At 42.6% G+C, this 26,933-nt stretch overlaps 1 protein-coding gene across 4 annotated transcripts in view; it reads right to left on the bottom strand.

Annotated features, from left to right (window-relative positions):
• The window catches only part of vmp1 (vacuole membrane protein 1), a 191,284-nt gene that overhangs the window by 9,339 nt on the left and 155,012 nt on the right, over positions 1–26,933 (bottom strand). For all 4 annotated transcript variants that reach the window (XM_078548215.1, XM_078548217.1, XM_078548216.1 and 1 more), the window contains one exon: positions 18,672–18,733. In XM_078548215.1, the coding sequence (XP_078404341.1) occupies positions 18,672–18,733 (62 nt within the window). The remainder of the gene's footprint in view (positions 1–18,671; positions 18,734–26,933) is intronic.

The following is a 26,933-nucleotide window of genomic DNA, read 5'->3' as shown; positions in this document are numbered from 1 at the left end:
CTTATCTTGTGTAGTAACCTTTGATGGGGCACATTGTCAAATGCCTTCTGGAAATCCAAGTACACCACACATCTATAGGTTCTGCTTTATCCACCTTGCTTGTTACTTCTTCAAAAAAACAACTAAGAAATTGGTTGAACAAAGCCACGTTTACTCTGGCTGATCACATCATGATTTTCTAAAAATCTTGCTATAACCTCCTTAATAATGGATTCTCGCAATTTCTCTGTGACAGATATTAGGTAACTGGCCTGTAGTTTCCTGCTTTCTGTCTCCCTCCTTTCTTGAATAAAGGTGTTACATTAGGCATTTTCCAATCCACTGAGACCCTTGCAGAATCTAAGGAATTTTGGAAGATTATAACGAATGCATCTACTATCTCTGCAGCCATTTCTTTTAAGATCATCTGGTCGTGGGGACTTGTCAGCCTTTAGGTCTAATAGTTTTCCCAGCATTTTTCCCCTAGTGATGGTGATTGTTTTAAGTTTCTCCCTCCTATTCACCTCTTAATTTTGAAGTATCTTTGGGAGGTTTCCTAAGTCTTCCACAGTGAAGACAGACACAAAATAACTGTTCAACACTTCTGCCATTTCCTTGTTTTCCATTATCAATTTTCAAGACTCATTCTCAAGAGGGCCAATACTAGCTTTAGTTACTCTTTTTCTATTTATATTACTAGCTAGCTTTCTCTCATACTCTACTTTCTCCCTCTTTAATATATTTTATCATCCTTTGCTGGTTCTTAAAATCTGACTAATCTTCTGACATATCACCAATCTTTGCAGATTTGTACAGTGTTTCTTTCTATTTGATGCTATCCTTCACTTCCTTATTCAGCCATAGATGATGCATTCTTCTCAAAAACTCTTCCCTTCTCACTGGGATAAATCTTTGCTGAGATTTATCAAACAGCTCCAACTATCATTCATTTGACTGTATAAACCTTTTCGTAAATTGAGCAAGACTTTCCAGTTTCGGCAAATTCACCACATTGCCAAATGTGTTTGGCCTGCCCACCTGTGTTGGTAGCGGTAGTACAAGCCTAGAATTGACCATGAACAATACTGCACCCTGGCCAACTTGAAGATGAAATTGTTATGGAAACATTATGAACATTTTTCTCTGCTTGTCAAGGTGGCAATTTTGTTTAATATTGGTTTTATATTGTTTGGTGTACCAGCTATTGATCCAATTGTTTAAAAAGAAAACTTATCCCAACTGTGGCAGGTACATTAGTTGCTTATCATCCAGTCACTAAATGTCCAATCTGGTCATAATTCTCAAGGGTTTAACAGCTGAGTGACATTCCAGTTCAAGACAAAAGCTCAAAAGTTGCCCAAATTGGACACACAGTCAATAAATTAGAGATTATTGCAAGATTTATATTGTCTTTCACATCAATCACTAATTACATTCCCAAATGAGCAAAAAGAAATCTAGAGGTACAGCATCATTACAGCATGAACTTTATCTTTTCTGACCCTTGAATGTGGCACTCAATGAAATTCTGGAAAAAAAGTTGTGTCACTAAATTAATCACATTTTTTGAGGTGATGACAACATTGATGGATATTGGAACCCTGATAGTGTATCCAGATTTTCAAAAAGCCTTTGATAAAGGCTGTTAAGCAAGATTACTGCCAGATCTTGGATTGGACAATAAATTGATTGCTTTCGTATATAAGTAGTTATTAACGGTAGTGACTGCATTAGAGCTTGTCGCTGGTTGAGTCCTTCAGGGAGCAGCATTTGGGTTGTTGCTCACCATCACCTTTATCAATTGGCTGGGTAAAGGCATCGAAGTAATAGCCTACAAGCTGGCAGAGGACAAAAAGATGGATGGAAAGTAGTATTTTCGATGAAAAAACAAATAGTTTACAAGCAAATTTGTGGGAGAAGAATTCTTTCAATACAGACAGGTGCAGCAAGCTGGGCAGGGTAATTCAATCATGTGTAAACCACACAAGGCTTCTGAGGGGGAGAGGACCTGATATTTGTTCTTCATGAATCAAAGTTCCATGAAAATAATGCATTAGAATTTGTAGATAGAACAATTTCTTAGAAAACCAGAAGCTCACCAAAGCTCCTTAAACAGCACCTTCCAAACCCACAGCCGCTACCATCTAGAAGGACAAGGGCAGCAGATGCATGGGAACACCATCACCTGCAAGTTCCGCTCCAAGCCACACAACATCCTGACTTGGAAATATATTGCCGTTCCTTCGCTGTCGCTTGGTCAAAATCCAGGAATTCCCTCCCGAACAGCATTGTGGATGTACCAACACCACATGGACTGCAGAGGTTCAAGACGGTGACTCACCACCACCTTCTCCAGGGCAATTAAGGTTGGGCAATAAATGCTGGCCTAGCCAGCAATGTCCACATCCCATGAATAGATAAAAAAAGCCCATTCTGAGATTGTGAAAGGCACTATATAAATTCAGGTTCTTTCCTTAATCTCCAGAGGGTGGCACGAGATGCAAAGAGACTGCAATTTTTATTGTGGTGAGTAAAAAGCACGCAGAGGGACCAAGATGGTCAGCCTGTTGTTGTCAATTGTCTTGGTATCCATGTAAATCTGCAATGAGCAGTGACGATCCTAATGTAATGAGATGTCTTCATGCCAATGGATCTGGATACAGTGATTAACTGAGGCTTGACCTCTTGATTTACAAAACTGAAACCATCCTTTGTTTAGTGCAGACAGGATTTACACAATCAATCATCTTGTGGATGAGTGTATTGGGAGAGCCAGCTCATAGCAGACTATGACTTATGTAGACTGTTGAAACACTAAGTTAAATGTGAAACATTACTAGGGTAAAGGTGCTGCAAAGTGCAAATGGCTGTTGTGGTTGTCATCATGCATGTTTAAAGAAAACTGAATAAGAGTCCAGTATAAACAGCATCTTAATAATGGTTTCTTGCACTTGTTTGCCAAGTACCTTTTCAGTTCATTCTACCTTTATAGCAATATGATACCTGATTAGTTAGTCCTCTCTATTAAATGAGCTTTCAAAGGCAAAATAGATTTCTGTAAGCCACATGTATTAGGATATCCTAACATTTTTCATTCCCTTCGGAGAAAGCCAAATGCTTGCTGAGGCAAAGTTCTATGGTTGCCTGCAATCCTCCAGTACCCCACTCAAATGGACACTGCACATATGAATGGCTATTTGCAGGACATCAAGCCTCAATCTCTTCTCAACTTGATACCTCCATGTATTTTCCAGCAGAGATCACCAGATAGCATTCAGGAGTGGGATGGTCCCTAGATCAAGACCACTGAAGCTGACTGCTGCCTTGGGTGGCTTCAGCTGAATTAGATTGGACCAGGGATTGAACTATTGACCTTTTCGCTTAAGGCTACATCAGGATTTCAAGAAATCCAATTTTCTATCTAATTACGTTGGATATGAATTAATGAATTCACCAGGAATGAGTACAGGCCAGTTTATATTTTGGACCAAAAATCTTAACTGTACTATTCAAGAGCTAGTTTTTCTTATAAATTATTATCTATTTTCCTAAACCCTCCAAACAGCATTGGAAGGGGACAAAAATGATTCAAAGTACCAGGAATCTAACTTACATGGAAAAGTTTGGGGAGCTGGATTTGCTTTATTTGGAAGAAAGATTTTCGATATCATCCAAATGAATTTCCCAAGATAATAAACAGAAAAGCTAATGGAGGCAAACTGTTGAGTATGCAGAAGAATTCAAATACAGGCGACAGGAATTTTAAAGAAAGTGAGGCTCTGAGTAAGTAATAACAAGAGCTGCATTAGTCAGGCAGGCCAATGAATAATTAAATGGATACAAGAGGTAAGAAGATGCCTTTTTGGAAAGAGTGGGCATTGAGGAGTTTGGTGAAAAGGCAAGCAAGTAGAACAGAAATTTCCCCCTTTAAAGGAGAAACACAAGTCAATTCTACGTTTCCTCATTCCTAAAACATTCTTATGTTCATCAGTCTAGGAGGAAGTTGGCTATTATTCCCCAATACAGGCTAGAGAAACTGAGCTAAACAAGAGGAAGGGATAAATAATTTTGGGGTGGGGGCAGGGAAGGGAAAGAGGGGTTTGTACTCAAAAGAAAATTATTAGAAGAAAAAGAGGTCCATGTGAACTAACAAAAATCAAATGGCTATTTTGTGGTTTATTGTGCAGCTGGAATCAATGAGCAAGAACAAAAAAAGATTTTTTGCTAGGTTTAGAATCCAAGATTTATTATTTGAACTGGGAGAATTGGCAACTCTGCAACACTGCAATAAAAAGAGCCCCCTGTTTTAGATGCTATTAAACATTTAGTGCTGGTCGAGTTGCAAAACGTTGCTGGATTATTTTTGGTTTAGCTTTTCGCCATTGAACCACAGGCAAAAGAATCATCTGAGGTTTGTAATCTGATGGCTCAGCATCCTATTGTGATCCCCTTGTATCATTCTGATCCTAGATCTGGCAGCAATTCTGTTTGGCATTGCTTAAGGGAAATTTTTCAGTGGCCATTTACAGCCAATAATGTGTCTGCTGCCCATGCAGAACCTCACATTCAAGTCTCCAAAATGACTTTATAAGGCCACTTCAAGAGGTCTCAACTTTGCAGATAGCATCGTACAGCAAATTCAGCTGACTCCACATGACAAAGTGTTGGCTAAGTGCATTGGACATGAAAGTTACGGGCCCAGACAACATTCTGCTGAAGAACTGTACGCCAAAGATAGCCACTCCCTTAGCCAGTGTGGAATTTGCCTTGGCATCTAGCAGACAACGCGGAAGATTCTCCAGGTGCACCCTATCTCTGTCATCAATAAAGTGATGGAAGGAGTCATGAATACCATCAACCAACATCAATTTACCTGGTAAACTAGTTCACAATGCTCAGTGGGTTCCAGACCTCATCACATTCTTGATTGAGAGGGCAGTACTCAATTGAGTATGGCACCAAGCAAAACTGAAATCCATAGAGATGAAAGGAAAATTCCATCAATGGCTGAAGTCATACCTAACACAAAGGAAGGTGAATGTGACTTCTGGAGATATGACATCGCCATTCCATATCATTATTACAGAAATCCTCACGGAAGTGTCCTCAGCTGCTTCATTAATTAACCCATCCTATGTCAAAAAAATTTGTTGACAATTTAGCTCTATTCACTATTACTTTGCTAATGAAGTGGCATATCCCAGCCTACAACATCCAGACCTGAATTGACACATGCCTGGTAGCACTTCCGCTACATAAGCGGAAGGTAATCTCCATCTCAAACAAGGGAAAGCCCAGCCATCTACCTACGACCTTCAATGGCATCACTATTGCAGAGTCTCCCAACATCTTGGGGTTCACCATTGACCACAAGCTAATCTGAACCAGCTTGATCAACGCCACGACTACTTGAATGGGACAGTGACTAGGAAGTTTAAGACAAGTGGTTCACCTCCTGCCCCTGATAGATTCTCTGCTCAAGTAAAGAGTGTAATAGAATACTCATCACTTGCCTGGAGAGGTGCAACCACAACAACATTCAGTTGGCTTGATTGGTTACTTCGACAACATCTTCGTCCCTGCAACATCTACTATCAATAACAAGAGCAACAACATTCTTGGAGTATCACCTCCAAGCCACACACCATCTTGACTTGGACATACAGTGTGGTTTCTTAATTATTGCCAGGTCAGAATCCTGGAATTCTTCACCTAACATCATTGTGGAAGTATCACTACAAGGACTGCAGGGTTTCAAGAAGGCCTTCTCAGGATAACAAGGTGAGATAATAAATGCAGCCTTGCCCATATTGCCTTCAGCCAAAGGATAAATTCATTAAATGGCTATGAGGTCTCAACTGGACTACCAGGTTCAAGTAAAGAGTGGCCAGCAGATTCTAGGAGGGTTACTGCTGCCATTGAGTTGGTACAGAAAAAATCTTCAGGGATTTAACTGAGGAGGAAGGTCTTGGTCTTGTTTTCTTAACAAAACAGATTTTGAGGTTACCTCATTGAAGTATAAGATTGACAAAGGTGATCTGTACAAAAAGTTTTCATAGTGAAGGTGCAAATACCAGGAAACAAGTAAAAAATTAGGACTCTAGGATTAAGAAGGGACTTCAATGTAATTTTTTGAAGTCAAACAAGTTATAGGGAAGACTGCTAAAGCAGATATTATATTTCTCTACCCAACAGTGATTACTCTTCAAAAGTATTTAATTGCTGTTAAGCACTTTGGGATGTCCTGCGGTCATGAAAGGCACAGTATAAATACTAGTTCTTGATAGAAATGGGCTCACAAGACATTTAAGATTTTCAGGGAAGTAAGGATGCAGATATATAGTAACAAGGGAGATTAGATCTATTAAAAAGCCATGCTTTTTTTGTGCCTCAGACCCTTTTCCTGTTCGAAAAGGTCCGAAAAATTTATTAGATCACCCTCCAACTTCCAGCAAACAAAAGTATGCTTTATGGTAAACACCCATCATGAACCTGAAGTCTTGCCCTAAAAAGGAGGAATATGAACACAATATTATTCATCATCTGATTAGCAAGACCACTAAATCGCAGAACCACAAGATGTTCAAGCAAGTTTTCTCACCATTGTGAACATCATCATCAAACTTTTTAAAAAGCAATAACAGATTAAAATCTAAAACTCTAGGAGAGGAAAGTGAAGGGCAAAAGTGATGTGATGTCAACACACTGGTATGCTTTGTAAGCTGGGACTCTGTGGTTAAATGATTAGTCTCGTGATAAAGTAGAACCAGGAGAAACCAGACTGAATTTGTGCCAGTGAAATACAGATGACTAAAGAGGTAAGACAAGGAGAAAGAACAAGAGATCTTGTGTGCCTGAACTTGTTGGCAGAGGAGAAAGAATGAAAGAAAGGACAGAAGACAGAAAAACAGCAACCTAAATAAAGTTATACAAAGACAGCTCCAAACAAAATGGTCTACCACAGAATGCAAATCCACATCACTTTTGTTATTAACATTACCTGCCTATACTTTATCTCTTGCTTGTTATTGCCAAAAATCTAATGTGCTTGATTTCTACAAAAAGCGTTGTATTCCTTCCCACAAGCTTCAACCTATTCAAAACCCTCATATACATCCATACGTGTACATACAAGTTTAGCATACTACTTTTATCAGCAGTAAGCTCCACTGACTCCTGCTCCCCACTGAATTGACTTCAAGATCTTGGTCCTTGCTTTTCAATTTCTTCACAGCCTTCACAAACTCTTTCAGTTATACATCCTTAACTTAAATCAGTTTTTTAAAAAGTGTTCTTGACATATAGATGACACTGGCAAGGCCACATTTAATTCCCATCCATATTTGGCTTGAGAAAGTGTTTGTACAAGTGAATGCCACCAGGACACTTCAGATGGTATTAAGAGTCAACAATATCACATGCGACCATAGAGGTCCTTCCCTCAGGGGAATTAGTGAACAAATAGCAGCTTTTTTCCTGGTGTTAACGCAAACATAACCTATTGAATTCAATTTCAGATGACAGGATTTGAACTTGTGACAACCATACCATTATTAGAGATTTCTCAAACCGTTTCTGAATTTTTATTCTTAATTCTGCGATTATGATCAGCATTAAATTCAGTTAGATTTATTTACATACATACGGACAAGGAGGAGTTGATCATTCAGCCCCTCGAGCCTGCTCCACCATTTAATAAATCATGGCTGATCTGATAGTAACCTCAAATGTGCATCCCCGATAACCTATAACCCCCATGCTTACCAAGAGTCTAACCACCTCTGCCTTAAAAATATTCAAAGACTCTGCTTCCACCACCTTTTCAGGAAGAGAGTTCCAGACTCATGACCCTCAGACAAAATTTCACCCAATCTCCGTTTTCAACGGACAACCCCTTATTTTTAAACAGTGACCCCTATTTCTAGATTCTCCCACAAGAGGAAACTTCCTCTCCACATCCACCCTGTCAAGACCCTTCAGGGTCTTACATGTTTTAATCATGTCGCCTCTTACTCTTCTAAACTCCAGTGGATACAAGCCTAGCCTGTCCAACCTTTCCTCATAAGACAACCCACTCATTCCAGGTATTAATCTGGTAAACCTTCTATGAACTGCTTCCAATGGATTTACATCCTTCCTTAAATAAGGTGACCAATAATGTATACAGTACTCCAGATGTGGTCTCACTAGTGGTCTGTACAACTGATGCATAACCTCCCTACTTTTGTATTCAATTCCCCTCGCAATAAATTATAACATTCTATTCGCTTTTCTAATTACTTGTTGTACTTGGATTATCATCTTTTGTGATTCATGCACTGACACCCAGATCCCTCGGCATCCTCTCACCATTTAGAGAATATGCTTCCCTTTTATTCTTCCTGCCAAAATGGACAATTTCAGATTTTCCCACATTATACTCCATTTGCCAGATCTTTGCCCACTCACTTAACTTATCTATGTCTTTTTGTAGCCTCCTTTTTTCCCCCTTCACAACTTACTTTCCTACCTATCTTAATGTCATCAGCAAATTTGGCAACCATCCCATCCATCCCTTCATCCAAGTCGTTTATGTAAATTGTAAACAGTTGAGGTCCCAGTACTGATCTCTGTGGCACACCACTCTTTACATCTTGCCAATCAGAAAAAGACCCATGCTTACTCTCTGCTTACGGTTAGCCAGCCAATCTTCTATCCATGCCAATATGTTACCCCCCTATACCATGAGCTTTTATTTTCCACAATAACCTTTGATATGGCACTTTATCAAATGCCTTCTGGAAATCTAAGTACAGTACATCCGCAGCACCTGTTACTTCCTCAAACAACTCCAATAAGATGGTTAAACATGATTTCCCTTTCATATAGCCACTTTGACTCTGCCTGATTACCTTGAACTTATTCAAGCGCCATGCTATAGCTTCTTTAATAATAGCTTCTAACATTTTCCCTATGACAGATGTTAAGCTAACTAGCGTGTAGTTTCCTACTTTGTCTCCTCCCCGCTTTTTGAATAATGGAGTTACATTTACTATCTTCCAATCTATTGGGACCTTCCCCGAATCTAAGGAGTTTCGGAAATTTAAAACCAATGCATCAACTATCTCACTAGCCACTTCTTTTAAGACCCTAGGATAAAGTCCTTCAGGACCCAGGCATTTGTTAGCCCGCAGCTCTGACGATTTACTCAGTACCACTTCTCTGGTGATTGTAATTTTCCTGAGTTCCTTCTTCCCTTTCATTTCCTGATTTATAGCTGCTTCTGGGATGTTACTTGAATCCTCTATAGTGAAGATTAATGCAAAATACCTGTTCAATTCATCTGCCATTTCCTTGTTTTCCTTTATCAATTCTCCAGACTCACTTTCTATAGGACCAACACTCACTTTGTTAATTTGTTTCTTTTAAAAATATGTATAGAAACTATCTGTTTTTATATTTTTGGCTAGCTTTCTCTCGTGCTCTAATTTTTCCCTCATTATTAATCTTTTAGTCATCCTTTGCTGTTCCTTATATTCTGTCCAATCTTCTGACCTTCCACCTATCTTTGCACAATTATATGCTTTATCTTTAAGTTTGATACTATCTTTAACCTTTCTAGTTAACCATGGATGATGTGTCCGTCCCTTGGACTTTTTCTTACTCGTTGGAATATACATATTCTGTGTATTCTGAAATATTCCCTTAAACGTTTTCCATTGCATCTCTATTGACCTATCCCTTAACCTAAATTGCCAATTCGCTTTAGCCAATTCACTCCTCTCTCCCTCAAACTGAATGTAAAATTCAATCATATTATGGTCATTGCTACCTAGGGGCCTTCACTATGAGATCATTAATTAATCCCATCTCGTTGCACAGTACCAGGTCTAATATAGCCTGCTCTCTGGTTGGTTCCAAAACATGCTGTTCTAAGAAACTATCCCAGAAATATTCTATGAATTCCTCATCTAGGCCACCTTTGCCCATCTAACTTTTCCAGTCTATATGTAGATTAAAATCTCCCATGATTATTGCCGTGCCTTTCTGACAAGCTCCCATTTCTTCCTGTATGCTCCACCCGACCATGTGGTTACTATTAGGGGTCCTGTACACAACTCGCACAAGTAAGTTCTTGCATTTACCATTTCTCATCTCTACCCAAACCGTTTCCACATCCTGGTTTCCTGAACTTAGGTCATCCCTCTCTATTGTGCTAATACCATCATTAACTAACAGAGCCCTCCACTTTTTCCTTGCTCCCTTGTCCTTCCTAAATGTCCCCTACCCTCTAATATTCAGGTCCCAATCCATGTTCCCTGCAGCCGTGTCTCTGTAATGGCTATCAAATTGTAATTATTCATTTCTCTGTGCGCTCTCAGTTTATCTGTTTTGTTTCAAATGCTTCGCGCATTCAGATACAGGGCATTTCATTTTATCCTTTTGTTCTTTTTATAACCTCTAGCCTCATCTGCTGATTTAATGTTAGATTTGTACTCTCCATCACTTCCTATCAGGGTCTGTTTTTTATTGCCCGTAATAATACCTTTCTCTTTTGCCTTGTCTCTACGCTTTGATTCACTACATCTTTCCAAATTTGTACCCTTGACCCCACTACTTAGTTTAAAACCTTCTCTACTTCCCTGGTTATGCAGCTCGCAAGAGCACCGGTCCCAGCACGGTTCAGGTGTAGACTGTCCAACTCTACAGATCCAACTTTCCCCAGTACTGGTGGCAGTGCCCCACGAACCAGAACCCACTTCTCCCACACCTCTTTCAGCCACACATTCACCTCCCTAATCTAATTTGTCCTATGCCAATTTGTACTTGGCTCAGGTAATAATCCAGAGATTATGACCTTTGAGGTTCTGCTCCTTAATTTGGTGCCAAACTCTTCATACTGATCAAGTACAATCTCCTTCTTTGTCCTGCCTATGTCATTGGTACCAACATGGACCACAACGACTGGGTCCTCCCCCTCCCACTGCAAGTTCTTCTTCAGCCCCAAACATATGTCCTGAACCCTGGCACCGGGCAGGCAACATAACTGCCTGGACTCACGCTCTTTGCCGCAGAGAACGGTGTCAATCCCTCTGACTATACTGACCCCTACTTACCACTACATTCCTTGTAACTCCTCCCGCTTGAATGGCTTCCTGTACCACAATGTAATGACCATTCAGCTCATCCACCCTGCAGTCTCCACACTCATCTAAACAAGCTGAAAAAACCTCAAACCTGTTGGACAATTGCAAGCCCGAGGCTCCTGCACTCCAGCCCTCTGGATCCCCTTACCTACCTCACTTGCAGTCACAGCCTCCTGTTCCTGACCACTGACCAAATCATAAAACCCTATCCTAAGGGGTGTGACCGCCCCCTGGAATAAAGTGTCCAGGTAACTTTCCCCCTCCCTAATGTGCCGTAGTGTCTGCAGCTCGGCCTCCAGCTCAATAACACAGAGCTGAAATTTCTGCAGCTGCAAACACTTACTGCAGTTGTGTTTGTTCTGGATCACACTGGTATCCAGAAGCTCCCACATCCTGCAATTGCAGCACATCGCCTGCCATGCCGTCTCCAATATGTATTAATTAATGATTGCTAATTAATTAATTATAATCAATAAAGCCTACAACTTCCAATAGGTTTCGGCACTGCCAGTAAACTTTACAATACTGATAAAACAATACAGTACTTACAATACTGATAAAACTAATAATACCAATTACTGGTTTACCTGCTCCTTCTGCTGCACCAAAGTGGAGATCTTGAGGCTGAAAATGAGTAGAAGAAAAAAAGCCTCCTCCCAGTCCTTCACCGAACTCCCCACACTTTACTTCTTGCAGTAAACCTTACCTAAAGCACCTCTTTCTCCCATGCACCTAATTCCCACTTTGAACCAAATTTCCAAATATACTCACTCGGTCTCTGTCTCATTCAAGCCAAAGTCTCCCCTTACTGACCGTGCACCTCTTACTCTTTACAGTCGCAACAATTAAATTGGTATTTAAGGGTTAAGATTGTAGCGGGTTAATAGCAGTCAAGTTCTATAACTGTAATTAGCATGCATCTGTTACCTATTGTCCTACAGTGTATAACAAAATCAGATTTTCCACTCAGTGAAAACAGGTTTATCTTAGAATACTGGAACTGGAACTCTTTGCTCACCCCAGCGTATTCAAGGCCAAATGTAGGATACAGCACAACACTCGTTCCCCAATAATAAATAAAATGCCCTGATTGTTTAAGAATGTGATTAGACGAACACTACTATATGGCAGCATAGTGTCCAGTCAATGATTATCAGCCATGCATCAGGACATTTACATCAGGTTTTTGCTAAGTGGTAAGTAAGAAGGTGCAACAACTGAGCCATAAAGCTTTTTCTTTTAAGATCAGAGTCTGACATGTGGCAACAGTAGGTGGAAATGCACCTTAATGGACCTTTGAAGTAAAGGCTCGTCATGTGGTCTCCAACTCTGAATAACTTTTTCAGGTATTCAAACATGTGAATTGCTTGCTCCCTTTAATTTTCCCATTCTCCTGCAATCTTCAGGCCTGTAAAATACTATTACACCAATTTCCTATCATGTTTTTCAATCTTAGTGGTGTCCTGTGTCTCGAGCTTTGGCTCTTTAAATTTGATTGTTTAGTAAAAATGGTTGGTCTCCAGATTATGCAAGTAGGTCTTACACATGGGCAGGGGAACTAGATGAATTGAACAGCTTTAATTACATTCCTACTTTCTCCCATGCTGTGTTTCAGTCAACATTTGTTGCAAAGTCATAGAACTTCATTTACTATATGAAAATTAGATTCAGATCTTTTCTATTTTATTAGTAGATTTTGAGGAACAAATTTGCAAGTAAATTACAGAAAGGTATCAAAAACTATAGAATAGTTATAATGAGGAGCTTTACTTATCCTAATATAGACAGGGTAGTGGGAGTAGAATGGGGAGACTGAGAGGGGGAAGAGTTTTCCGAAGTGTTTTCAGGAGAATTTTCTACATCAGTATGTTTCCAGCCCAATGAGGAAGGAGGCTTTGCTGGATTTCATTCTAGGGAACGAGGTGAGTCAAGTAGATCAAGTGTCAGTAGGGGAACATTTGGGGAACAGTGATGATAGTATCATAAGGATGAGGTTAGCCATGGAAACGGACAAAGAGCTTTCCAGAGTAAAAACAATAAATTGGGAGAGAGCCAATTTCAATGGGGTGAGAACAGACTCAGATGAATGGAATCAAAGATTGGAAGGCAAAACAGTAATTGAACAATGGGCTGCCTTTAAAGAGATAGGGGAGGACTTTCCGCTCAGTGTGTGGGCGCGCGCCCGACATGCCTGAACGTGAAATAGCGCGTGATGACATCAGGCAAGCATCCCTACATCATCGCACACTTGCGCGATATTTTGGTTGGCAGGCGTGCGCAAATGTCAGCAGTGCACCCATCGCCAATTAAGAGGCCTATTAAGGTCATCAATCAATTAATTAGCCTGTATTTTTCACTGCCTGTCCAACGTTACAGTTGGTGGGCGGGTGAATGGGCCAGGCAGCCTTTGGATTTTTGAGGAAACCTCATTTCGATAATTAAAATTTAAAAAAATAAAAATTTTTAGCAGAATTTCTCAAATATACAGTTCAGGTGAGTGAGTCTGCTGTGTGGACATTTTTCCCGGAATTTTAAAAACTTTATTCATTGGATTAAAATACTTCAGCTCCCTGAGGCAGCTCTCTGCCTTCAGGGAGCTTTAATTGCGCCTGCGCTGACTTCAGCACTCGCCCTCCTCCCACCCCCACACTGGCAGCACTGAGCTTCTCAGCGTGCCTTTCATGCCGGCTGGCTGTTAATTAGCCAGCCAGCGTGAAATCACTGTCAGGGGCGATCACGGGTGGCGGGTCATTTCCCGGTCACTCCAGCGCCTGCCCGTCCCGCCCGCCTGACGAACCAAAAATCCTGTCCATAGTTCTGGTACGGTTGAGGTGCATTCCCGCAAGGCAGAAAGATAGGACAAAGAAATCCAGAGTTCTCCAGATGACAAAAGAAATAGAGAGTAAGATGAAGCAGAAAAAGAAGTGTACACAGCAGGTGTCAGGTTGGTAATACAAGTGAGAACTAGGCCAAACTAGAAAGTTCAGGGGAGAAGTGAAAAAAATACAAGAGAAGCAAAAAAAATAGTATGAGATGAGATTAACAGCCAACATAAAAGGGAATCCAGAAGTTTTCGAAGGACATATGGTAGTAAAAGAGTGGTAAAAGGGGGAGTAAGGTCAATTAGGGACCAAAAGGGGGATTTTAAGTATGGAGGCAAGATGCATGGCTAAGGTACTAAATGACTACTTTGTATCTATCCTTATAAAAGGAATAAGATGCTGCCCGAGTCATAGTGGAAGAGAAGGTAATTGTGACACTGATGGGCTGAAAATTGATAAAGGAGGTATTAGAAAGGATGCCTGTACTTAAAGTTGATAAGTCACTAGGAACGGGTGAGTCGCATCTGAGGATAGTGAGGGGAAGTAAGGGTGGAAACTGCAGAGGCACTGGCCATAATCTTCCAATCAATCCTCCTTAGATACAGAGGTGGTACCAGAGAACTGGAGAAATGCAATTATTATACCCTTGTTCAAAAAAAAAAGTGCAAGGATAAACTCAGCAAATCCAAGCTAGTCAGTTCAACCTCTGTGGAGGAAACGTTTTTAGAAACAATAATCTAGGACAAAATTGTCACTTGGACAAACTTGGATTAATTAAGGAAAGCCAGCACAGATTTGCTAAGGACAAATCATGTTTAACTAATTTGATTGAGTTTTTTGATGAAGTAATGCAAGGGTTGATGAGGGGAATGCAGCTGATGTTATGTGCATAGGCTTCAAAAAGGCATTTGTTAAAGTGCCACATAACACGCTTGTCAGCAAAGTTGAATCCCATGGAATCAAAGGGACAGGGGCAGCATAGATACAATGTTGGTTGAGTTACAGAAAATAGAGCAGAGTGATGAACGGTTATCTTTTGAATGGCAGGAGGTAGATGGTGGAGTTCTCCAGGTGTCGATATTATGACTGCTTCTTTTCTTGATCTACATTAATGATCTTGATTTGGGTGTGCAGGGCAAAATTTCAAAATTTGCAGATATCACAGAACTTGGGAGTATTGTGAACTATGCGGAGAATAATAATAGACTTCCAAGAGGACATTGACAGGCTGGTGGGATCGGTAGACATGTGGCAGATGAAATTTAATGCAGAGAAGCAGGAAGAATGAGGAACGGCAGCATGAAATTAAGAATGCAATTCTAAACGGGGTGCAGGAGTAGCATGGCATATATACACAAATTGTTGAAGGTACAGAACTGGTCAAGAAAGCTGTTAATTTTTTTTAACATTCGTTTCATGGGAAGTGGGCATCACTGGCGAAGCTTTTTTTTTTGCCCATCCCTAATTGCCCTTGAGGTGATGGTGGTGAGCTGCCTTCTTGAACCGCTGCAATCAGTGTAGTGTAGGTACACCTACATTGCTGTTAGCGAGGGAGTTCCAGGATTTTTACCCAGCGACAGTGAAGAAAGGGCAATATAGTTCCAAGTCAGGATGGTAAATAAGGTATATCAGATCCTGGGCTTTATAAATAGAAGCATAGAGTACAAAAGCAAGCAAGCTATGGTGAACCTTTATAAAACAGTGATTCAGCCTCAACAGGAGTACTGTGTCCAATTCTGCACACCACACTTAAAGCTGGATGTGAAGGCATTGGAGAGGGTACAGATAAGATATACAAGAATGGTTGCGGAGATGAGAATTCAATTACAAGCATAGATTGATGAAGCTGGGGCTGTTCTTTTTAGAGAAGAAAAGATCGAGAGGAGATTTAATAGAGATGTTCAGGATCATGAGGAACCTGAACAGAGCAGAAAGAGAGAAACTATTCCCATTGGTGGAAGAGTCAAGAACCAAAGGACACTGATTTAAGGTGTTTGACAAAAGAAGCAACAATGGCATGAGGCAAAACTTTTTCTTGCAGCAAGTGGTTATGATCTGGAATGCACTAAGAATGTGGTGTAGGCAGATCCAATTGTGGTTTTCAAAGGGAATTTTTAATTACCCAAAGAGCAAGAAATTGCAGGGCTACAGAGAAAAGTTAGGGAAGTAGGACTAACTGAATAGCTCTTTACAGACAGCTGGCACTGACATGACAGGCCTAAACGTCTCTTTCTGTGGTATAACCATTCTAATTCATAGTAACATAGGTCTGAATTTTTCACTTATCGGGCGCGCGTGTTTGGCGGGAGTAGACGGGAAACAGGTCCCCGACTGCGATCAACCCCCAACTGCGATTTCATGCTGGCTGGCCAATTAACGGCCAGCAGGCATGAAATGTGTGCTGAGAAAGGCTCAGCACTGCTGGTGGGGGCGGGAAGAGGGTGGGCACCGACGTCACCGCGGGTTCTGGTGAGTGCTTCCAGTGAGCTACCTGAAGGCAGACAGCTGCCTCAAAGAGCTGCAGACCTTCACAGGATAAACGAAACAACAAAAATGCTGCAAAATATGTCCATGCAGCACAATCAAGCACCTGAAAACATACCTCATAAAAAAAAAGTCCCCAGATATCTCTCTTTATTTTGGAGATTTCATCCCGTCCTGGATAGAGGTTCGAGCAAAAATGTCAAAGGCCACCTGGCCGATTGGCCCGTCTGGCAACCGTAAAAGTGGACGGGCCATGAAAAATCACTTTCAATTGCCTCCTTAATGGGTTTGATTGGGTGCATGCCTGCAAAGTAAGATATATCGCGAGTATGCAATGATGTTGGGACGCTCGCCCAACGTCATCTCCTGCTATTTCACGGCCAGACAGGTTGGGCGGGTGTACACCAGCCTACGGGACGTAAAATTTCTGGCCACAGAAAATTTACAGCAAAGGAGGCCAGTCAGCACATCATATCTGTGCCGGCTTTAAAAGAACCACTGAGCCTAATTCCACTTTTCAGATCTTGGTCTGTAGCCCTTTAGATTACTGCACTTCAAGTGCATATACAAGTACTTTTTAAATGTAATGAGGGTTTCTGCCTCTACCACCCTTTCAGGTACTGCATTCTAGACCCCGACCGAAAAAAAATTCCCCTCTAATCCTCTACCAATTACTCTCAGTATATGCCTCCTGGTTACGCTAAGGAAAACAGGTCCTTCCTATCCACTCCATCTAGACCCTTAACTAAATCTCTCTACAGCCTCCTCTGTTCAAAAAAATGTTCAGTTGTATATGAGAGCAAAGCTCAAGCATTTATTGATGTCATTCCATCCCAGAGACTAATTACAGCCTGATTACTCACCGTCAATCAACCATAACCCTTCATATATATTGACAATAAAATTAAATCAATTCTTATGAAGTAGATCATAAATTATATGATCAAGGTTATTGCACCATCACTAAGATAATTCATCTGCATGATTCAAAAGGAAGTACAATTACTTATTTTTTTGTTACAGTTCTAAAGATGAATAAAGGAATGGCAAGCTAAATTGCAATAACTTGGCTTTACTCATCAGAAATTAGCACCAGCAACAGTAGATCACATGACATGCAGGCTAGTATAAATCTTACTTAAACCCTTCTTGGTGGGAGGGTGGTGAGAAAAATGAGGACCATTGAAAATATACTAAGTGGATAAAGAGGGAATTAGCTGTGCTTTTTGAGAGAAAGAACTGAGGGATGTGGAGGGAAGGCAGACAGGTGGGATTGACAAAATGGGATAGGCTTGTTGGGCCCAATGGCCTCTTCCTAAAATTTCTGAGGAATTGCAGTGTGTAATATTGTAGGTTCTTATTTTTAATTATTTCTTGTGTCTTCGTCAAGGTGAGGGATGTTAGTACTGGGGATTGGAACCCTTCCCATTTCAGGCAGCCAGTTTCAACATTAACATAAACATGTCAATAGCACAGCTAGACGCAAAGTAAAGATTCCCTTACTTGATTACAACAATATGCCTCAACCATAAACTCACAAGAGCACCCTCCCACTGCACCAGTGGGATAATGTGTCATACCAAATTAACAACTGTTTTGTGCTGCAGGCCCACACCCCTTACAAACTGGACTGATATTCCACAAGCACTCTTCACATAGAATGTAGGGGCAGAACACTACGGACTCCCTTTTGAATAAAATTATTTTTGTAATCAGGGGAAAAGAACAGTTCAGTCCAAGTAAAATGCTACAGAGTCTGGATCAGATATAGACAAGTTCCTTTACATTTTCTATTCTGCTTCAGTTTCCATCTCTACTTATCAAGCTGGTTACTTCTGTCCAATAACTTCTCTTTTTGCAGACACAAGATTAAAATCTGCAGAATTTCATATAGAAGAACTTTGTACATCAGGTAAACAAATGCGCAGGTGGCTTTTTATGCTGACTTAACATGTATAAATGATCAAAAGTATAGAGACTTATTTTCAGAGAAACCTGAAAGTGGGCTTTTATTGATCTGGTATATTTGACGACTCAAGTTCCATTAAAGATTAAACTCCTGGCACAAGGCAGGCAAACTTTGCACCTCCAGTAGAAAGTAAAGTCTTTAAAATGAATTAACCGCTATCACAGGTGGATTAGGTCTCAAGTAGGATATAACGATATATTCATTTCAATTAACCCTTTCTTGGGCAATTCCACCCACCAAGCTTTCCATTCTGACAAGACAGACATAAAGATCAGTCGGTAAATTACTCACCCTATCAAGGACACCATCTGTTCCACTATGTGCTTGCTGAACATTATAATAACAAACAGTTTCTGTGGGTTTTAAAAAAAGACTAGTTAGTTGAGGAAAAATTAGCTTGGGATAAAACAGGCACCTAAAGAATAAAGTCACTTACAGGAACAGGAAGAGATTTTCTCATTCAATTTACCCAAAGAACCAAAGATAGATAAATAAGATCTGAGACATTGATTTTGGATATACTGGAAAGATGCACGTGACTTTTTTTAAAAAAAGTACTTAGAAAATACACCATGGAATACAAGGCATGATGGGTGTGCAGCATTTTCTGGTAACTGGGGAGTCTTGGAGAAAGCTCACAGTACAGGAGACCAAGGTCAAAAAGTGTAGGGGAGGAGACTAGATGAATGATGCAGTGATTCGATAATGCCAAGCTTGGGTTCAATTATAGAAGGAATGACTGCAGGAGGTAAGGAGTTCCACAGTTTCAAGCTCCAGGGAAAGACTGAATTAGATTACAGGACAGTGTGAAGAGTCTGTTTCATTATAATGAGGGTACAGGAGGAGGGAAGAGGATGTCGGACAGCATATGTGGTGGTCCAGGGCAACAAAAAAGGAAAACTCTGATAAGCACAAAACATAGCAACATCTATAAAGAAACAAAAGAGGGGGTTGAAGAAGAGAGAAGTCTCATGCATCAGAAATTAGCATATTAAGTTTACACTTCAGTGTAGGGTAACGTAGAATCACTGACCCCACCTTCCATAGATATTTTACTAACCATCAAGCATAAGACACCCTGAACTGCATCATTCAACTGCATATCTTTCTGGGTTTATGCTTAATCTCCATACCTTCACTGTGGATCCACGAGATAATGGATTTAGATCAAATATTTAAAAGAAAATGATTTTGAAGGCTGTGTCCCTGTTTCAGATAAATTCTGAACTTTTTGTTAAGGTTTTGCCTCAATCACTCCCATTTATCCATCAGCATTTATATTTACGAACTGACAGCAATTGAACCCACAAGATACCAACATCTAGTAGGAGTGCTTATTGCGGTTTGCTGGGATTACATACTGGGAGATTCTAGATGTCCTCCTTAGAGATAAAATTGTATTGGTTTAAAAGAATCAAACAGAAGAATTTTTACTGGGCAGTAGCAATAAACAAAAACATGATTATGTTGGACCTCAGTGGGTAGAGGTCAACTCGCCCTTTGGCAGGTTACCCAATGCTTTTTTGTTTACATTTTCCCATTTGTTTCTTGTATATGTAATCCAAATCACATTTCCACAGCATGCATAGAGGAAAAGAAAGATACAAATCTGCATATTCCTGCAGTGCATCTTGTAGATGGTACACACTGCTGCTACTGTGTGACGGTGGAGGAGGGAATGTTTGTGGATGTGGTGCCAATCAAGCAGGCTGCTTTGTCCTGCACGGTGTCAGCTTCTTGAGTGTTGTGGGAACTGCACTCATCCAGGCAAGTGGGGAGTATTCCATCACACTCCTGACTTGTGCCTTGTAGATGCTTTGGGGAGTCAGGAGGTGAGTTACTCGTTGAACAATTCCTAGCCTCTAACCTGCTCTTGTAGCCACAATATTTATATGCTAGTCCAGTTCAGTTTCTGGTCAATGGTAACCCCCATAGAGTCACAGAGGTCGACAGCACAGAAAAAGGCCCTTCGGCCCATTGAGTCTGCGCCGGTTAAACAAGTACCTAACTATTCTAATCCCATTTTCCAGCACTAGGCCCATAGCCTTGTAGGCCATGGCATCGCAAGTGTACGTCGAAATACATCTTAAATGTTATGAGGGTTTCTGCCTCTACCACCCTTTCAGGCAGTGAGTTCCAGATTCCCAACACCCTCTGGGTGAAAAAATTCTTCCTCACATCCCCTCTAAACCTCATGCCTCTTACCTTAAATCTATGCCCCCTGGTTATTGATCCCTCCACAAAGGGGAAATATTCCTTCCTGTCTACCCTATCTATGCCCCATATAATTTTATACACCTCAGTCATGTCCCCCCTCAATCTCCTCTGCTCCAGGGAAAATAACCCCAGTCTATCTAATCTCTCCTCAAACTCTCCAGCCCAGGCAATATCCTGGTAAATCTCCTCTGCACTCTCTCTAGTGCAATCACATCCTTCCTATAATGCGGATTCCAGAACTGCACGCAATACTTTAGCCGTGGCCTAACCAGCACTTTATACAGTTCCAGCATAACCTCCCTGCTCTTATATTCTATCCCCAGGATGTTGATAGCAGGGGATTCAGTGACGGTAATGCCACTGGACATCAAGAGGCGATGGTTAGATTCTCTCTTATTGGAGATGGTCATTGCCTGGCACTTGTTTGGTGCGAATGTTATTTGCCACTTGTCAGCCCAAACCTGGATATTGTCCAGGTCTTGCTGCATTTGGACATGGACTACTTCAGCATCTGAGTAGTTGCAAATAGTGCTGAACATTGTGCAATCATCAGCGAACATCCCCACTTCTGACCTTATGATGGAAGGAAGGTCATTGATGAAGCAGCTGAAGATGCTTGGACACTACCCTGAGGAACTCCTGCAGTGGTGTCCTGGAGCTGAGATAACAGACCTCCAACAACCACAACCATCTTCCTTTGTTCTAGGTATGACTCCAACCAGTGGAGAGTTTTCCCTGATTTCCATTTACTCCAGTTTTGCGAGGGCTCCTTGATGCCACACTTTGTCAGATGCAGCCTTGATGTCAAGAGCAATCACTCTCACCTCACCTTGGGAGTTCAGCTCTTTTGTCCATGTTTGAACCAAGGCTGTAATGAAGTTAGACAGACTGGGCTTGTTTCCACTGGAGTTTAGCAGAGTGAGGGGTTACTTGATTGAAGTATATTAGATCTGAATGGAATTGACAAGGTGAACACAGAAAGGATGTTTCCTCTTGTGGGTGAGTCTAGAACTAGGGGGGCATTGTTTTAAAATTAGGGATTTCCCTTTTAGGACAGAGATGAGGGGAAATTTTTTCTCTGAGAGCTGTACAACTTTGGAACTCTCTGCCTCAGAAGGTGGTAGAGGCAGGGTCATTGAATATTTTTAAGGTGGAGATAGACAGATTCTTGTTAAGCAAGGATATCGAAGGTTATCGGGGGTAGATGGCAATGTGAAATTCGAAACACAAACACACAGATCAGCCATGATCTAATGAATGACAGAGCAGGCTCAAGGGACTGAATGACCTACTTCTGCTCGTATTTTGTATGTTCGTATACAGCAAGGTCTCACAAAAAGTAATGAGACAAATGGACAGATAATCTGCTTTAGATGCAATTGTTAAGGAATAAACATTGGTTTGGATACTTGAAGAACTCCCTTGCTCTTTGAACAGTGGCTCTGGAACTTCTAAGTGCATGTGGGAAGGTCGCATCTGAAAGATGGCAGCTCTGACAGTGCAACACACTCTCGATACTGCACTGAAGTGCCAGTCTAGAGTATGTATTGAAGGTTTTGGAATGGGACTTGAATTCGTATTGCTAGGGGTGCTGACAGAGGTGCCATTTTCTGATTAGGTATTAAATCAAGGTTGATTCAAGTAAATGCACAAGATCCCAGGCACTATTTGAAGAGCAGAGGGGTTCTTCCGGTGTCCTGACCAGCAATTATCCATCAACCAACACTTCCAAAACAGAATAATTAGTTATTTATCTTCCACTGTTTGTGATATATTGTGCAAAATAGCTACCTTATTTACCAATGTTACAACAGAAACTCCATTTCAAGAGTACTGCAATGGTGTGAAACATATAGAACATCTAGAAACAATGTGAACAATGTTACATAAATGAGAGCTCTTTCTTGCAGTGAATTATATGTAGAATTACTTCTTGTTCTTCTAGTGTCACGCATCAGTCTCTGGTTGTGAGGCCAGACAAACAACTTACTCCAGGATGCTTTCAGTGGCAATCAAACTGACTGCGGCAATTCTTTGCCATCCTTGCCTGTCGGGAAGTAAATGCCTGCTGTCAACATGTAATGACAACCTGAGCAAGAATGACAACTATGCATATGAGAATCTGAGGAGTTTAATGCACATCAGAAGACTGCAGCACCAGTAGAGTGAAATTCAAGAATAGAATGGTTATCCTGCAACAGTAGAAAACTTGAAATATCCTTGGATAAAAGCAAAATACTGCAGATGCTGGAAATCTGAAACAAGAACAGAAAATGTTGGAAAAACTCAGCAGGTCTGACAGCATCTGTGGAGAGAGAAAAACAAAGTTAACATTTCGAGCCCATATGCTCTGAAGAAGGGTTGGTCATACGGACTCGAAATGTTAACTTTGAAATATCCTTGACTGGGTAGTATAATGGGTTATAGCACTACTTTAATGTTTGGAATTTAGGTTTGAATTAAAGCTTATGTGAATGAACAGGATAGAGTTCCAACTATTCCTTTCTTACACAAGATCAGAGTAGGTTAAGTGAGAAGCTAGTCAAATTCAAATCTATGATACAAAATTATGAAAGGGTTTGAGGGGGTAAATAGTGAAAGAATATTTACACTGGTCAACAAATCAGTAACAGGACATAAATTCAGGATCAAATGAAAGACTATTATTTGCTTTTTGCATGAGATCTTAATTGGTATTACTTTAAACCTTTAAACCCAAGATTGTATGTGTAATTAAAACATACTAACTGTTTCTGGTTTTCTCCACCACTAACCACCACCACCTCCCCGTCCCCCACCCTTAACCCTCCCACCCCATAACATTTATGTAGGAAAATATATGTGGGAATATGTGTCAGATTCAATGGGTGGAATTTTCCCAGAATTGCACCAAGTGCTGTAGTGGGTGGGTAAAATGGAGTCCTACCCGCCGACGAAAATGGAGGGTTTTTACGCCGTATCATCCCGAGCCCTCCTAATTATTTACTCACTCCCGCGAAACACGCCATTTCCGTGGTAGGTGGGCTCTCATTCACCTACCTGCCATCACACTGCTGTTGCATCACGCTGGCCGCCATCTTTAAAAGGCAGCCGCCAGCAAGCACTCATCGCCGCCAGTTCACCACCGCTGCCTGGGAGACATGACTAGCAAAGGAAAAAGGATTGCAGCCCTCAGCTGCAACAATGGGTCCCTCGACCAACTGCTGGATGCTGTGGAGACCTGCTAGGATGTGCTTTACCCCCGCTCTGGCCGCAGGTTGGGCAGAAAAGCCACCAACCCGGCTTGGGAGGCGGTGGCAGCGGTGGTCAGCGCAAACGCCCTGCAGTGGACGACAGCCACCCAGTGCCGCAAAAGGATAAATGATCTCCTCCGTTCCATCAGGGTAAGTCACTCTTCCCATCACTTTCAACTCTCACACTCACAAACCCATCACACATCCACAGGGCCCTCACGCACTGCCAGTGCAAGGGATATCACCATTCACTCTTTCATTGTCCTCATCCCATCCATGGGACCACTCACCACCCACACAGGCCAGGCATACTTATCATCTGGCCCAGGTGTCCTGATATACTCTCCCATCTCTATCCCTGCAGAACAAGCTGGCACACAACAGGAGCGAAAGGTCGCAGACAGGTGCAGGTATGCCAGAGATCAAAGCTCTGACAGAATTTGAAAACAGAGCCATCCAGCTGGCCGGCGATGACCAGGATCGGTCCTGTGCTGACGGTGAGGTCGGCGCTGCTCTACCAAGTGGGGATCCAGCAGTGCAACATCCATCAGACAGCCATGCCATGAGTGATGTGCCCTCCTTCACAGGCCACTGCCATGCAGTAAGTATCTCCCTTTGCTTTTGCAGGCACATCTGTCAAACAGCCGACAGAGTCTACAACCCAGGGCCTCCAATCAAGCCCCGAAGAAACTTCCAAAGGAGGAATCTGGAGGCACCCCCCCTCCGAAGTCCCGTCACAGTGTTCACCTGCACCATCCACCAGCACAGAGACACACACATTGGTGGGACCTAGCTTTAGAGTAGCCTCGGGATCACAATCTGGTGAGCACATCGCACTCTCTGATCCACAGCAAGTGGAGGCAGGGACTTCCCAGGTCCCTGGCACTTGGAGGACTGCTGGAGGCCAAAACGTTGCTGAGTCCAAGTCAGATGTTGAGCCTCTGGATTCGGTCATGTCACAGTTGCTGGAGCTGCAAAGGCAAGCTAAGGAACATCAGAAAGGGATGTCCACTGCACTCCTCAGATTGCAAGGTACAATGGAGGAGTCTGATCATCTTCAGGCTGAGGTGATAGCGCCAGCATTGCAACGCACCAAGGTCAACACTGGTAGGATGGCGACTGCCATGGAGACCTTGGTCCAGGACGTCACTCCTGCCCTGCTGCATGGGCTGAACTCTATCGCTGCTGCCATAGTTGGCCTCCAAGGGTGTGTTCGTAAGAGCAGTGACGGCAGTTTGATCTCACTCCAGCTACCCTTTCCATTCAGGGAGTTAGCCAGAGGCCCTCAGGCACCCATAGGGAGGAGGATCTGCAGGTGCACACTCCAGTGCCATCCACCCAGGTGACTCTGGGAGTGATTGGCCCATCCGAATCCCCTCTTCCTGTGACCTCCGCAGCTCCAGCTTCACAGGCCAAGGAGGGTGCCGCTGCCACATAGCAGGACCCCGAAAGCAGGCTAGGGCCCACCAAATCTTGGGCCCTCGAGAGGGCTCCCACCAAAGTCATCACAGACAGGGTGTCACAGTCAGCAGGCTGCCTCCACCTCTGCTGTGAATGTTTGGGGAGCACCAAGACAAAGCGGCAGGGTTAGGAAAGTTAAGTAAAAGTAGTTGCACAGCCTGGGCACGGATGTTGATCACTTCTACACACTGTTCACTATTGTCAATAAACTCCTAAGAACGTCTCCCTGCCTGTGGCTCCTTGTTCTGATGAGCAGTGTTCTTGTCACTCAGATGTGAAACCTTTCTGCACAAGGTAAAAGGCAGGTGTCTCAGTCCAGGGCCTCTTCCATGTGCCAGGCCACAGTGATGATCCAGCCTCATGCTCCCTGGAAACATTACTGATGCCTGCACCTTGACGGTGCTGGTCATTGCTGCCAGAATGTAGTGAGCAGGCACCACAGTTCCCTCACTCTCTCTGTGCCTCAGCACCTTTAAGGTGGGGCTGGCCCCCATTGCACCTGTGATGCTGTGCACCAGCTCCTGAAGGACTGAAGTGCTAAAAGGCAGACACAACATCAGATGTATCTAAAGTTTCATGGCTGGGTCTCTGAGATGGCCCTGATCATGGAGCGCAAGCAAGCTGCCCCCAGCCAGACAGGAGTCAGACATTCTCAGAGGCTATGTGAAGATCTAAGGAGTGTCCTCATTGCATGTTGTCATCATCCCCCTGCGATCGAGCAACTATTAGGGCCTCCACTGCATATCCGTGACAGGAGCATTCTCACAGAGGGTATTGGTACTGCCATAAGCCAGACTGGAGTCAAGCGTTCACAACTGCGATGTGAGGATCTACAGGGACACCTTACTACATGTCGTCATCATCCTCCACAAATCTGGAAGCTATGAGGGCCTCCCGAGCATGCCTGCCTTGTCTAGCCAGTACGAGAGCCTCATCCCCATCACTGTCAACACTGAGGAACCCCCTCACCCTCATCCTTGTAGGCGTCCTCCTCATTCAAGGAGAACACCAGCTCCTCCATCTCCTCCTCAGCCAGCTCATCTCCCCCTTGGAGTGCCAGGTCGTAAAGGGGACAGCAGACAATGATGATGCATGACACCCTCTACGGACTGTGCTGCAGGGCTCCACCAGACCGATGTAGGCGCTGGAACCGCATCTTCAGCGTCCCGATGGTCTGTTCCATCAAGTTGCGAGCTGCTGCATAAGCCTCATTATAGCGTTGCTCTGCTGCAGACTTGTGGTTGCATACCAGCTGCACGTTCAGAGACCGGAAGCCCTTGCGGTTGGTGAAGTCCGCCGAGTGTAGTGACGGAGACCTGAGCACCTCATGAGTGCAATCAATCGCACCCTGCACCTGTAGAAATCCTGCGATCAGGGTGAATCCAGTGGCCCTTGCATCCTGGCTGTCCCGGGCCCGAGCAAAATGCACAAAATTGTGCCATGGAGAAGATGGCATCCGTGACCTCATGGATGCATTTGTGGGTGGCGGATTGCGAAATCCCAGAGAGGTGACCTATGGAGCCCTGAAAGGAGCCACTGGCATAGAAATTGAGCACCGTGGTCACTTTCACAGCCACTGGCAGTGGATGCCCTCCATGACCCCTTGGCGCCAAAACTTGCAGTAAGGGACAGATGTGAGCCA

The sequence above is a fragment of the Cetorhinus maximus genome, chromosome 9 (assembly GCF_964194155.1).
Source record: "Cetorhinus maximus chromosome 9, sCetMax3.hap1.1, whole genome shotgun sequence".
NCBI lineage: Eukaryota > Metazoa > Chordata > Chondrichthyes > Lamniformes > Cetorhinidae > Cetorhinus > Cetorhinus maximus.
Note: the sequence above shows the minus strand (reverse complement) of the source record. Positions and strands in the feature narration are given on the sequence as shown.